Source organism: Oenanthe melanoleuca, chromosome 3, assembly GCF_029582105.1.
Source record: "Oenanthe melanoleuca isolate GR-GAL-2019-014 chromosome 3, OMel1.0, whole genome shotgun sequence".
NCBI classification, from domain to species: domain Eukaryota; kingdom Metazoa; phylum Chordata; class Aves; order Passeriformes; family Muscicapidae; genus Oenanthe; species Oenanthe melanoleuca.
Genome location: NC_079336.1, coordinates 91,935,506 through 91,950,101, shown reverse-complemented (window position 1 = coordinate 91,950,101; position 14,596 = coordinate 91,935,506). Strand labels below are relative to the sequence as shown.

The 14,596-nt window shown below is 40.8% G+C and overlaps 1 protein-coding gene across 1 annotated transcript; it reads left to right on the top strand.

The window, feature by feature from the left end:
• Positions 1–2,192: 2,192 nt before the first annotated feature.
• TAF1A (TATA-box binding protein associated factor, RNA polymerase I subunit A) lies at positions 2,193–14,582 on the top strand. Its single transcript, XM_056488540.1, has 10 exons — positions 2,193–3,861; positions 5,316–5,485; positions 6,335–6,448; positions 7,420–7,618; positions 8,324–8,454; positions 9,325–9,483; positions 10,552–10,618; positions 11,714–11,834; positions 12,889–13,049; positions 14,167–14,582. The coding sequence occupies exons 1-10, from the start codon at positions 3,729–3,731 to the stop codon at positions 14,307–14,309; spliced, it is 1,398 nt and encodes a 465-aa protein (XP_056344515.1). The 5' UTR covers positions 2,193–3,728; the 3' UTR covers positions 14,310–14,582.
• Positions 14,583–14,596: the final 14 nt, after the last annotated feature.

Here is a 14,596-nt window from a genome sequence, read left to right as displayed (position 1 = left end):
CAGCGCGCTGGGGAAAACGTGAGGGGTCACCACCCACTCCACACTTCACCGAACTTGGTTTGCAGCTCTCTTTTTACAGTATGGTTTTCCCTGTAGTAATCAATAATTGTTATTGTTTTGTTGTCATAATTCTGCCAGGTAAGCAGTGGTGGTCAAAGAAACTTCCAAACTTCCGTGGGACAGCTCTTCGGACAATTGGTCATGTAACCATCTGGTAGATAACCATTGGTAGATAAAAAACAGCAGAAGTGGGAAGTCTGGTCTTTAGCAGATAGTTTGTGATTGATCACACAAAGGCAGGAAATCTGATTCTGCAAAAAAACCTTTCAGACTATGGAAAACCTTTTTTCTTTTTTTTTTCTTTTACAAACTGGTATACACAATATTCATAACAGGGGGATTTAAACAGAGTGGGTTTAATAATGTATTTCCCTTTATCTAGGTCCATGTTCTTTTCTTATTTTAAGTATTCTGGTTTATACAAACTCCAAAACTTCTATGATTAACACGAATCATTTATCAATTATCACACTAGTTTTCCCGCTTCACAGGCCAGAAAAGAAGGCAGGTCCTCCCCCGTATTTTTGCGGGTTTCTCTAGCTGAGGATCGCTGGAGTAACATGAACCTACAGAAAGGGTGTAGGTGCCGCCCTGTAAGGACAAACAGATTCGAACATGCACTTGGCTGCTCTCCCTCCTGCCCCGCTGAGCACTTAAATCTCTGCTGGAGAGGAGCAGCCGCCAAATCCCCGGTGACCTCCGAAAGTTTGAGGTCACAGCTGCGGTGCAGCGGGCGGAGGAGCTCATTCAGCCGTGATCCCGCTGGGGAAAGTGCTGGGTTTCACAGCGAGCAGCCGAAAGCTTAGGATTCCCCCACAGGCCTCCCCTTGTCCTTCTGTAGCCGCAGCTTCCACTTGCTGGTACACTTTAACTGCTGAGTATTTGCAAGCCGAAAGATGTGCTACTCACAAGTGTGCCTGCACTTACCATTGCCTTTTCTTCACATCCATCACCTTAATATTGCCTTAGAGATCGAAAATGGCAAATTGACAGCAGAAGTCACAATGCAGATGAACAAAATTTCTCTTTTTTCTTTTGCAGATCCATGTTATTTGTTCAGCACAGTAGCCTGAGTAGACAGAATAAAAGATGCAGCTAAGAAAGGACAGGGGCTATAAGAAAATCCTCTTGCTGGTGAATCAAATAACCAAAGTTTTATTTTTATTTTTTTTTCTGCTTTCCAGAGCAAATTCTGAAGCTGCTCCCAAAATGAAGAGGCACCACAGAACTGATAGTCAATGTGAATAATTCTTTTTTTTTTTTTTTTTTGTGCTTGTCAAAATAGCTGAGGGTTTTTTTCAAGAGCATTTTAAGAGCCCTTTTAAATGCTGCACCTCAAGAGTTAGCAATCGTTGCTAATTGCATGTGTTCCTCTTGCATCCTCCTGCCTATTGATTTTCGCTCCAGACTCTCATTTCCACAGTCTCATTGTACAAGGCCTTAGATCCAGGCTTGGTTACTGCTGTGTAATCTCTGGAAAATGTGTGTTTCATTTTCAGCCCCCACCTAGAGCAGTTTAACATTTTAATCATACTATGAAAAAGTGCTAAGGTGGAAACAGGTATTAGTACCTCTTTGCCCAGCATCCCATGGACTCCCTGGCATTTCTTACAGTTCTGTATATCCCCAGGACACACATGCTACAGGAATGAAGTGATTCATTCACCCAGGGTTCATGTATGTTCTCCAGGCCCAGTGCAGTACAGTAGCTGTAGCTCTCCTGCAATTTTGTTGACATTTTTGTGTTTCACATCTTAGATATCACCTCATTTTCTATTTGCCATCACTGATATTGGCTGATTAAAAACTCTAAGAAAGCTTAACTCAGAAAATCTAAAATTTTGTCACAATTTACAATATGGATGTAAATACATTCAAGTCACATTTTAATGATAACTGTATGAGTGAAAGATAAGCATTGTTTCCTCAACATTAATATTTCCTGTTGTGTAATGCCCACATAATTACGTCCAATTTCTTGTGAAGGAAGAGCTGTTTGGTTATTTTCCATCAGTACAAATTATCAAGCTTATCTTTATTAAATACCGAGATAAAAGATAATGGTGTCTGTGGTTCTAAAGACAGGGGCAAGAAAAGGAGATGTGAAAAAAATAAGATCACATACTTCTTGTATAAGTCACTGCCTTTATTGTGCAATAATGAGTAGCTTGCAATTGATACATATACACAAGTTTACCCCTGCAACTGTCAAGTATTTCCTACAAATTCAAATATTTCAGGGTAATTATGTAGCCATTATTAACATACCTAGCTATCCTCAATGTGTGAAAGAAAAATATTTCACTTAGTTCCATTAAGACAAAGCAGTTCTCCTATCTCTTCTGCCCTAAAATATCTACTAAAGGAGGTGATACCCATTAACAAGATCTAAGTTGGCTAAGTTTACCTAAGGATCAGGAAATACTCACTTATGTATGACACAGGAAAACAAAAATAACTAGCCAAAAGTAAATATCCTTGCATGCAAACATGAGAACTTTTACCAAAAAAGGGGGATAAGTTGGATTCTGAAATTAGAATATTGAGCTAACAGAAGATCAGGAGTGCTGTGGGAAGTGACACCAAACTTGGGGAACACCAGTGATCAGTGTTTCACACAAGGTAAAAATCATAAAGGACAGTCAAAGAAGCTGGCACTGATAAATATGTGGTGCTATGTAAGAGTTTATTGCTATCAGCCAACTAAGTTAATTATCTATTAATAACAATACATATGAACTGAAATGCTGGCCTTTACTGGAAGAATGCAGGATTAAAAATAAAGAAAAAGCAATGGGAGACTTCTGTTATCCCATCATTGATTTATTAAAAACCATATTAAGGTATGATATTGATGTTTAAGTGTTTAAATGCAACAAACGACCATTCTGCCTTGCACTATTGCCAACACTGGTTATCGATCACAGCTGAACCAGGACACTGCATCTCACGAACCTTTAATCTGAGCCAGTTTATTATTTACTCATCCTCCCATGCCAGGGCAGTTCTGAAAAAAAAAAAAAACAAACCCACCCAAAAACCAAACAACTCTGTGAGATCTTACACGGTAAATTACATGGTAAATTGGACTTTACACACATCAAAACAGTCCAGGGCAAGCTCGGCTCCAAAATGGTTTAAAGAAACAAGTTCCAGCACAAATTTGTATAAACCAGATGCTGCGGCTAAGGCAGACGGATTCCCAAAATCCAGCGGGAGCACAGGCAACATTATTGCTCTACAATGCACAGGATTTTGATTCCGAATATTATCCTTTTGTAGAACGTAATGAGTTACAAAGGAACAGGAAACTAGCAATACAGCTAATGGAAAGAATGACAGGAGAAGCTCGCCAATTCACTCTTAGAGTAAACAGCGCATTAGCCACTAGGTTCTAGTCATGCTCTGACATCTAGAAACAAACACCTCCCTGCCCACCGCTGCACAAACCCAGCCAGCCCTCATTTCCCCGCTCCCACAGGCAGAGGGAAACTAACACGGAAACGCCGCGGAAGCGCCGAGCCCCGCTCCCTCATGGCGGCCGCGCAGGCGCACGGGCCGCTCCCGCCCCCGGATCTCCCGCCCTCGGTTCCGGCGGCCTGAGGGGCGGCCCGGCCCGGCTGAGCCCCGCTGCAGGGTGAGCTCGGAGCCCCGCCGCCCGCAGCGCCATGGACAGCTTCCTGGAGGAGGAGGGCGAGGAGGCGCCGGCGGTGGTGGGGAAGAGAAGGAGGAGGAGGAGCCCCGGCGCCCAGGCGGCCCCGCAGCCGCCCCTGCGCCTGCCCTTCCTGCCGGAGCAGCCGGGTAAGGGCGGAGCGTTCTCTGTGTGGGCTCCTTCGTGCTGCCGTGGGCATGGTGGCACAGAGCTTCAGCTTCTGTCCGCCGAATCGTTTGCTTTGCTGACCGAAGTTATTTTATGAGCTGGCGGTGTGCCGTGGAGGGCCCATGGTATCAGTGGGAAAAGCCCTGCCAGCAGGTCAGGGGAGGTGATCCTGCCCCTCTGCCCAGCCCTGGTGAGGCACCTCTGGAGAGCTGTGTCCGCTTCCGGGCTCCTCAAGACAGGAGAAACATGGAGCTCCTGGAGAGAGTCCAGCGGAGGCACCAAGGGTGATTCGGGCTCTGGAGCATCTCTTTCGAGGAGAGACCGAGGGAGCTGCGCCTCTTCAGTCTGGAGAAGACTGAAAGGGGATTTCGTTAATGCATACAAATATCTCAAAGGCAGGTGCCAAGGGGATGATACCAGACTTTTCAGTGGTGCCAGCAACAGGACATGGTGCAGTGGCCATAAACTAAAGCTCAAGAAGTTTCAGCTCAGCACGAGGGAGGTCTTTACATTGAGGGTGGCAGAGCACTGGCACAGCTGCTCAGGGAGATTGTGGAGTCTCCCTCTCTGGAGACTTTCAAATCCCACCTGAACTCCTTCCTGGGTCACCTGCTCCAGGTGACCTCGGCAGGGGGTTGGACTGGATGATCTCCAGGGGTCCCTTCCAACCCTCATGGTTCTGTGATTACCTGAGTTAACCATTGTTTGAGTTACTCCTTTGCCCACAGCATCCAGGTAGGAGGGGTCTTGGTGAACCCTTCATGTGCCTTGCAGGTGGCTTTTTTGGATAAGCATTGTTGTAGAGTTGTGCAGCCGTGAGCTTTAAACAGACTTCATGGGGAAGTTTCAGTTTCTTGCTGGTTTCAGTATAAATTGAACTGCTATTGATGTAAAAAGGCCAAGTGGCCTCTTTGCAGCCTTGTACTCAAGTGAGAATAATTCTCTGTGTTTATCCTCGTGGCAATTGCTTAGTCTTTGGTATTGGTATAGTCTCTTTGTTTGTGTGCATGCAAATCTGCAGCACTGTGGGATCACAAACTCAGGTGATGACTTATAAGTGAAGAGACTAGTCCCCAAAATATGACAAAATGTACTGTGAAGTTATCAAAGCACCATGGCTCCCTGATTCTAGCAGGGCAGTAGTGTGACATAATTAGCTATTCACTGTTTCAAATGAATGGAAATTTCAAGCACAGCTGTGTCCTACTTATGGAAAGTGCCATTTCATATCACATTTCCAGCTTTTCCCATAGTCTTCTTTCCCTGTGGACTAACAGCTGTGTTTATCTTCAAAACCACAGAGCTTGAGATGACTCTGTAGTGTTCATATGAGAAAGATGCTGAAATGGAGAGCCTATCTGAATAAGGGCGGTGACAGCTATGGGCTCAGTTGATTTTTTTTTTTTTTTGTTCTGTTTGTTTTTTTTTTGTTTAGTATCTTCCAACGAACACAAGTTAAACTTCAAGAAGAGCAAGGAAGCATGTTTAAATTACATTCAGGATGCCTTGCTCCAAAAGCAGTGGAAAAGGGCTGCAGAGTTCCTGACCTGCTATGTTGAGTCACTAGAGAAGGACTATTCCAGAGAACACATTGGTCCATCAGAGGTAAGCCCCTGTTCCTTGACTGGGTTCTTTTGCAGTTGAAAAAGTACTTGCAAAGCAGCATCCATATACTTCAGGACCAATATTTATCTTAATTAGTTATTCACAGGCATGGTTTTGGGGTTTTTTTGTTTGTTTTTTTTTTTTTTTTTAGTAGATCCTTGACACAACAGAAGAAAACTTGGCTTGGTGTAAGTTCACTCCATTAGCAGTATATCTATGAAAAGTCAAAGTAGTCTTCTAAAATGGAAAAACAGTAAATGTGTTTGGTTCTGGCACACCATCAGTCAGAATCTGTTTGCAAGTTGGTGGCTTATTTGGGTTGTTATCAGCTCTTCCAGCAGCTGCAAAACTCCTTGCAGGTGTTGAGACAGAAGCAAGTGGAAGGGAAAGGATCACAGATTTTAAATAAATGGAGAACTTGGCTAGCTTGCAGACCTTGGAAACAAGTGCATGCAGTTGGGGAGCTACATGAAATTGGAAATAATCTTTGCTATTAAGTTCAAAGAGTTGTGTATGCCTAGTGTCTTAGTGGGGCCATATCAAAGAGGAGCATAATTTTCTGGTGAAGGGAGGAGGAACCCTCTGGCATGCAGTTTTCATAAGCTCTTCTGAAGTGCTGCATTTATAATGAGCAATTCTAAGCCACCCACTGAATGACTCTGAAAGTCCTACTGGATGAGTAGGTAGGTTACTATAGCAGTAGATAATTTGTAGTATTTTTTATTAGCAGTTTAAATGCACATTTTTCATGTCCTGCAGTATTTATAAGTTTAGTAAGACTGTATATATGGTGTCTGTTGCCATTTTTGTACTAAGGTTGGTTTTTATTTTCTTTGTCCCCATTAATAGATAATTTGGAGAATAGGAACTGAAATTTTGTGGCATCATTCCCAAAGCAGCATGAAAGAGTTCAATTGTTTCATAGAACAGATGAAAACTTTAGGAGTAAAAAGGTACTTGAAGGTGAGTGTACTTAAAGCAGCCCTGATGATTTTTCACATTGACCTGACCACTTACTTTAATTTCCAGATCTCTTTTGAAATGTACTACTGATATTAGTGTGAAAAAATCTCAAACCCAACATTTGAATTACCAATTGTATGATATTTGAAGGCCATTTAAACCTAGCCTTGGCTCATTTGGTGTGTATGTTTGATCACAGATGCATGATCTCAGTCCTTAGAAGTGCTGAAAAACCCTTTAATTAAGCTTTTAATTTGAATTTGAAAGAATCAAATTTATTTTCATGCATGTCCCAATGACATGTAAATACAGGTAATTACCTGCCAAGTTTTATTTCCAGTCTTTAATTTGACCACTGTGCTCCTGACTAAACATTTGTACTTAAATTTTGCCTCATTACCCCCTTTGCCTCATTACCCTCTCACTTTTTGAGTAGCTAATCTGATTACAAAACTGTATGTTGTGCACACCTGTCACACAGCTGTAGGGTTTTTTAAATGTATTTTTTCCTGTAGTGGCTCATTCAAACCAATATTGTTTTGGTTTCCTTGGCTGTTTCTCACTTGGCATGGTGCTTCTCTCTTTTATTCTGTTGTTAAAGGTCCTCAAAAGAAGTTCCATACAAAGGTTTTCTGGAGCCAACTGAAGGTTTAGGCTTTTATCTTATGATGCCAAATCATCATGGTAGGGTGGTAGGACATTACTCTTTCAGGTGCTCTGAAAAATATAGCCCAGCTGGATTTCCTCAGGTCATTTTTAGATCTTCTGAAATAGTTACAGCACTTGGTAAAGACAAGGTTTTTGAGATAACACAAATAATTTAAGTTCTTCATTACCTGTGTTGGCAGTATTTTTTTATAAATGTCAGTAGTCTTCTCTTTATCTGCACATGTGTGTAGAACTTTGCTGTATTGCTGAGAATCTCTGCATTTGAGTGTGAAATGCTGTGGTTTGGACTATTTGGGTTGCAGGTCTGCTTGGAGCATGTCTTTCATCTCCTCTGCAATGGGCAAATTGATGAAGCCTACCAGAACCTGTCCCTGGCAGAAAGCTGGAGGTTTGGAGAGCAAACAGCCATTCAGGATAAGGAAATGAAGCTGATTCAGGCTTACAGAGGACTCTTGGACTACTATAGCTGGTCTAAGCAAAAGAATATCCTGTTAGAGCATGGTAAGTGTATTTTGGATTGAGCTGTAGCTTCAGCTTGCTCATGCAGATGCCATGGTTTACAATGACACCTTTTCCTGTACTAAACTTCAGTGTGTGATGGTGTGGCTGGTACAGAATGCTGTATCAGCAGTGATGTTGGGGCCAAAATAACACTTTCTGAGGTGCCCTGACATGCTGTTCTGAAACTCCTCCTCATGTCCAGCCAGCATCACCTAAAATTATGATCAAAGGAATGCATTCCCTTAAAGCAGTGGCTTAATAGGTGTGCAAGTGCCTGATTGCTGCTGGAATGTTGAGTGATAGCAAAGCCCTCAGCACTTGTGTTTGACTTTCAGTTTCTTTAAAGATGTGCAAGTTGCTACCTGTGTCACATCTGGTTCTGTATATACCTACTGGCAGTGTTTTTACACTTACACTAAATCCCTGTTTCTCTGAAAACCAGATGTTGAATTTGGATTATGGACCTTGTACTGGTAGCATCTTCTCTTGGAGTCCTACTCATTGTGCTCCATAAGTTGAAATTGATTATAAATTGGAATGAGGAACAGTGGAAATTTATTGTTTCAATACTGAGGAATATTTTCCTAAAAGCTCTCTGACTGGAGTCCTTGCTTAGCAAAATGTGATTATCCCTTAAGTGCAGCACTTCAAGATCCCTGTACTTGGCATAGTTAATAACTTGGTGACCTTCCTTTGTTTTGGTAGGTGAGGATGGATTTTCAGACTTGGCTGTTGAGCAGGAAATGCACGGTTACTTTCGGAAGGCAGCAATGAACTTGAAGGAGATTATTAAAATACCTGGAGTCTGGGATGTCTTTGTGAAATGCTATGTGGATGTAAGGGCATATTTTACAGATGGCTTCCTTTTGTGTTTCCCTTTCCAATTTCTATTAAGATTGCCCATATGCAGATTATTTGCTGTGTGTGTGAGTGAAAACAAAATATTTCAAAAGTAACAGGTTTGTATATGCATGTCCCTGGCTTTGATATAGAGCACAGTGTACTCCTGGTAGAGCTGCAGAGCCTGAGCAGAGTACAAAAAGAACTTTTATCTGTGCATTGTCAAGAAAAGGAAATAGACAAACAGCTTACATGTTTTGTTTTTGTAGTGCTGCAGAAATTGCAGAATAGCTGCTTTAGTTGACATTCCTGAGAACACTTTCTCTGATTTTTGGCAGAGCAGTGTTTTCTCTGGATACACGAACTGTTAGAGATGCCAAATATGCAGCCCCTTTGTGTTTTGGGTTGGGCTTTTAAAATATCTGCTTAGGATTTGTAATTAAGAATTAATAATTTTAAAAAGATCTCTTACTTTTTGTAAACACTGATAAGCTCTGACTTCTCTAAGCACGTCTTAAGAATTTTCCTTGGTGCTGGCATCTGCCAAGTTCTGTCTTTAGAGATATGGCAGGTGCCTTCAGCATCTCTTTCCAGTGGGCAAGTGATGGTAATCCTTTGACAATTAAATAGGTGTTGAGACATTTTCTCCCAGAGTAGCTTCTGTGTGTGAATTCTTGTCTCTCTGTGCTGAGAGTAGCCAGTAAAATTAAGACAGGCAGGTATCTAATTATTTAATATGCATTACCTTATATGCTGCACACTTAGATACAGACTGTGCTATTGGATGGCTCTGTGGCAGTCCAAAATAAGTTGTCAAGAGTTAGGTTGCCTGCATCTGACAAACTAATGACAGACTTAACTTGCAGTTGCTGGAGTTCTATGGAGACCACAACGAGGCCCTCCAAGTGTTAAATGAATATGCCTACAACTCCAAGTTCCCTGCTAACCCCAATGCTCATGTCTACCTCTATCAGTTCCTCAAGAGGCAGGGTGAATCCAAGAAATCCCTCATATCTGCACTGAAGGTAGGTATCCCTTAGGAGATACATTCTGTGTCAGTCATGTGGTGGTGTGACAGCTTGCTTGAGCTCTGTAACATTATTTATCTTATTGTATTCTTAGTGGGAAGTAGAGGGTTAGAGGAAATTAGTGTGAAGGGAGCAGAATCCTTTAGTATCCTGGAATTCCAGTTCTTGTTTTGCCTTTAACTGGTGCATCATATCACTTAAAGTCAGTAAGCAAGCTCAGAGAACGTGTTCACATAGTTCCAAAAGTCTGTATCAGCAGTCTTGTGCATAGCATGCATTGATTTCTCTTACAGTTTGATCTTTACAATATTGTACAAATGCCTGCTCTTTCACATATTGATCCTGTTTAGCAATTAGTTTCTTTGCTTGTTTTCAATGAGCTGTGCATTAAAGCTAAAAGTTAATGTCTGCTGGTTGTTGGCAGACAGGACCTTGTTGGGTTAAGGTTTTAAATTACTGCTTTACTTGCCCTTGGTACTGCTTGCAAACCGTGTTTTGCCACCTGATGGCACTAATGTGCTTCTCTTGGTGCAAGTGTTTTGTTTAAAAACAGGTTTATAAGGCTGTTTTGTTGGTTTAGACTTTGTAGAAGATTTGTGTGAAATTCTCCTCAGTGCATTTTAGTGGTGGTGTTGGACATGAGTCTCTTACAAAACAGAGATAAATCATAGAAGTGGTTTGATAAGTATAGAAATGGATCCAATGCGCAAAGCAGTGGACAAGGGACCTAGAAGTGTCCTAGGGGGAAAATGACATTGCATTCAGGAAAGGAGACACTGGCTATGGATTTGGGCTGCTTCTTCAGAATGTTGTACTTGCCACATGCAGTGTTTGTCAGCAGCCATCAAGGTATTTCATCCATGGGTTCACAGAGCAGTGTCACAGATGTGCAAATGGACCTAGAGATCCATTCTTTATATCAAGGCACCAAAGTTCCAGATTGATTAATTTTCTGAACTAAAAGCAGCCAAAGCTTTGAAGCCTGTGCTTTTCTTGGTCAGGTAGATGTCTTAAAAAGCTTTCACAGTAAAATAACCTATCTGGGTTTTGTCTTTTATTTTTCAGATCTTGCATGATATTGTTCCTTCTCATGAACTGATGATAGATTTTAATACCATGCTTCAAAAATCAAGTAAGTCTTAACCTTTGTTCATTTCATTTATGCTGATTTCAGAAAACAATTCTGAATTATCCTACAGCCTTCTTTCTGCTTTTGAGAGTAGTTTTGTTTCTTAAGAAATAATCCCAAAAACCCGACTCAAATCCCAACTTTCCAATCACCATAACCTCTTAGTTGGATGTATGAGCAGTCGTTTACAAACTTGTATAAAAAAATGCCTTTCTCATTTTAAAGGCTGAGCAAAGCAAACTGTTGTAAGGCACAGGCAGGATCTCAAAAATAACTTAATTGTTTTTTAGGCACCTTAATCTGAATTCCAAGGTCTTCATTCTGTTTTTGGGATCTCTATTTTTTTTGTTTTTCTTGGGATAGATCTATTCTTTAGTTCATTGTTACTGATCAAATAATAAAATTTTCCTTCTTTTTAAGGGAGCATCATCTTCAAGTTGGTTGAAAAGTCTTCCAATTTAAAGAGTATTTTTTTTCCCATGGTGATCAATTGTATTCCAAGCTGTCTTTTTGTAGCTTTATATGTCCCAGCAGGTCAACAGATTGGTGAAATATATGTGAATAAAGATTGTTCTCTCTTCTGATATAATAAGGATTAATGGCTTTAAACTGGCAGAGGGAGGTTTAGAAGAGATTTTGTGAAGAGTTTCTTGATTGTCAGGATGGTGAGGCACTGGCACAGGTTGCCCAGTGAGGTTGTGGATGCCCCATCCCTGGAAGTGTTCAAGGTCAGGTTGGATGGGGCTCTGAGCAACCTGGTCTAGTGGGAGGTGTCCCTGCCCATGGCAGGGGGTTGGAACTTAATGATTTTTTAAGGTCTTCTCCAACCCAAACCATTCCACAATTCTTCTTTGGGAGGGGTAAAAATAGACCTTTTGTGTGAAACCTCCCTTTTTCAGTTCATGTGTGACACATTTGCCAACTTTTCATAACTAATGAGAACAATCTTGAATTTTTAAATTTATACCAATAAACATAACTTATGTTTAAAGTAGCAGCATTTGTGGGGACAGAATGGAGAACTGTATTTCACTTGTGCCTTACTAATGAGTTTATCCTGACCTGTGTAATTCACTAATCAGCCTCATCTTTTTCCAGAGAAAAGAAAAAAACGTCGGCTGGGCCTAGAAGTTATTTTTACAGCCTTGGATTACGCTGGCTGGAAAGAAAATGCAAAAGCATGGAGCTGTTTGGCAAGACAGGTGAAACAAATTGTAATGTAAGTAGCTCTGATGCAGCATGTTGAAACAAGTGTGTCAAGTTTGGATCCTCCACACAGTGACCCTCTGCTCTAACTTTACCTTCATTTTTGCTTTTCATACATGACTTCAGATTATCTTAAAATATATTGGGCATCTTGGTCACTGTATGGGAATGCCACTTCCCTGTTGCAATAGTTTTATAGAATCCCAGAATAGCTTGGGTAGGAAGGGACAATAAAGATCATCTTGTTCCAGCCCCCCTGCCATGGGCAGGGACACCTCCCCCTCGAGCAGTGCAGTGGGCTGACCATGGCTGGATGCCAGGTACCCACCAAAGCTGCTCTGTCCCTCCCCTCTGCAGCTGCATGGGGAGAGAAAGTAAAACAAAGTGTTCATGGGGAGAGACCACTCACCAAATACTATACTGGGCAAAACAGATCCAGGGCCTCACCATCAGAGTGAAGAATTTCTTCCTAATATCTAATCTAAACCTGTTCTTTGCCAGTTTAAAGCCATTCCTCCTTGTCCAGTCTCTCTCTGCCCTTTCAAAAACTCCCTCTTTATGTTTCTTGTAGGTTCCCTTGAGGGGCTGGAAGGAGTTTGTGTTGCTGAAATGCTTGGTTTAGGGGTGTCATTGTCTAACAGTAGTAACTGTTTGGGATAAGTTAGTCTTTGAGTATGCCTGGAATAACACAAACCTTTCCTAAGGACAAAGCAACCCCTTCATATTGCTCATTTATTGACAAACTTGGAGAACCTTCCATATTAGTATTGACAAACTGGCACATAAGTGAAAGGCTTGCTTCACTTCACACCATAATCTGTTATTGCAAGGCTTAATAAGACTGCTAGAGTTCATTCCCAGCCTCACAGGTATTGCCAGGGATTTAAAAAAATTATTAGTTTTATATAAAAATGTTTGTATTAGTGTTTTGGTTTTAGTATAAAGTAAGTGTGCCTATGCAGGCAATTTAGGAGATTTGTAGCAGGCTGATTATAGCATTCACTGTCTCCTAATAATTTTTCCATCACAATTTAACCTTTTCTGTAACTTGTTTAACCTTTTTCCAGCTCTGAGAAGCATCTTGACTGGATCAAGCAAGAGTGGAGCTCCAGGAAGGACTGGTGGCCAGCCTTCCATTTTAGCCGTTACTTGGCAAAAAGGAATTGGCAGGAAAATAAAAGCCTTTCATATGAAAAAGCTCTGGTGGCTGGACTCCTACTGGGAAAGGGTATAATTTTTCTTTCTCTTTTCACTACATAGAACAGAGATAATATCTAATTCTAGCCCTAATGATGCAGCTGATCTACTGCCTGGAAGAAATGCAGTTTCTTCTAAAAAAGATTCTTGTCTTTGGGGCTGAACATGAAAGGTATTTAAATTGGTTTGATATTTAACAATGAGGTAACTGGTCTTATCATGGTTTAGAATTCAGTTTTATCTGCCTTGTTGAGCAGCCACAATACTATTTGTCTTGTTTGGCCTTCAAACCATAATTCCAAAAACCCTCCTGTGGGAATATTGTGAGGACTGCAGGCAGTTTTCTTGCTGGGTGCCAGCCTAGGCAGTGTCTCAGCAATACAGGGGCTCAGCTCTCATTAAGGACCATGAGGATATTGTAATGCAGGAAAGGGAAGGGAGGGTCTTGAATGAAAACCATCAGCAGTTTGGTAAGGAGGTGAAGATCATTATCTCTTTAACAGCATTATTTGAAATGCTGCCAAAACTAAGGGAGGATCAGGCCAATAATCAACTGCTAAATTGAGAATGGGAATATGGTGTGGAGACACCATATTGCTTTGGACTTCTGGTTGATAGGCAACTTGTTCACTGTCAGCTTTTCTATAACTTTTGCTTCTGGATTTCATAGAACAGTTTCTCATATTGGATATTTTTTGTTTTGCTTTCAGTAGTATTGGATATCTTCCTTTTATTTCCAGATGGCTAATAAAATCATTCCAGTTCAGATTTTCTTGAATGAAGTTTCAGTATTTGTGTTAATGTGAGCCTCTATTTTCCTTATCCAGCATAAAAAAATTGATGTATGGTATCAATGCTGCTTTATACTCTTGAAATTTTACCTTCTGATCTAATCTGCAGAGCAAAAATGAAAGAGAAAAAAAGTATTTTGCAAGGTAACAGGCATTTAGATACATGTAGAATGTTGGGCTAAGTGAGGATAGATTATTTAATGCTGCAGTTATGTCTCTAATAACCTTGTCTTGGTTTTTAATGCCTTTAATTACTGAAAAGTTTTTTAGCTGTTTGCATATTATTGAAACAATGAAAGCATTTTGTATTTGCTTGTATCATGGTATAACTTAGTGTTGTTTTTTTTCTTTCCTTAGATTGCAAATACTTTAAATATGTATCACACCAAGGCTGCAAAGCTCAGCTGAAAAGGTTTCGGATGCTGAAGAAGTTTGTGAGCAGGCACAATCTTATCTACATGAGAATATCTGGTCCTCCAGATTCCTCTGTTCAGCCTTGATGAGGTGGTGTCTTTAAGGTTCTTGGTGTACTTTTTCCTCTCTGTAAAATGGACTTCTGTGTTGGCTACTCCAAAACTTCTAGGCAGACCCTATTGACTCAGTATTAGACTTATTTTTATATATATTTATGTAAAAACACTTTGGTTTGTATTTATTTTATAATAAAATGAATATAAATCAACTGATAATGTTGAAGAATTTCTGTAATGTTACTTTCATGTTTGTGTGAAATGCAAACAGTGTTGATTCCAAATACATCTTGAAAGAGCAGAGGCACAGAAATACT

Coding starts and splice junctions, on each gene's coding strand:
- TAF1A (XM_056488540.1), top strand. CDS start 3,729: ATGGACAGCTTCCTGGAGGAGGAGGGCGAGGAGGCGCCGGCGGTGGTG. Junction 9,484..10,551: donor CCCTCATATCTGCACTGAAG/GTAGGTATCCCT, acceptor TTTATTTTTCAG/ATCTTGCATGATATTGTTCC. Junction 10,619..11,713: donor TACCATGCTTCAAAAATCAA/GTAAGTCTTAAC, acceptor ATCTTTTTCCAG/AGAAAAGAAAAAAACGTCGG.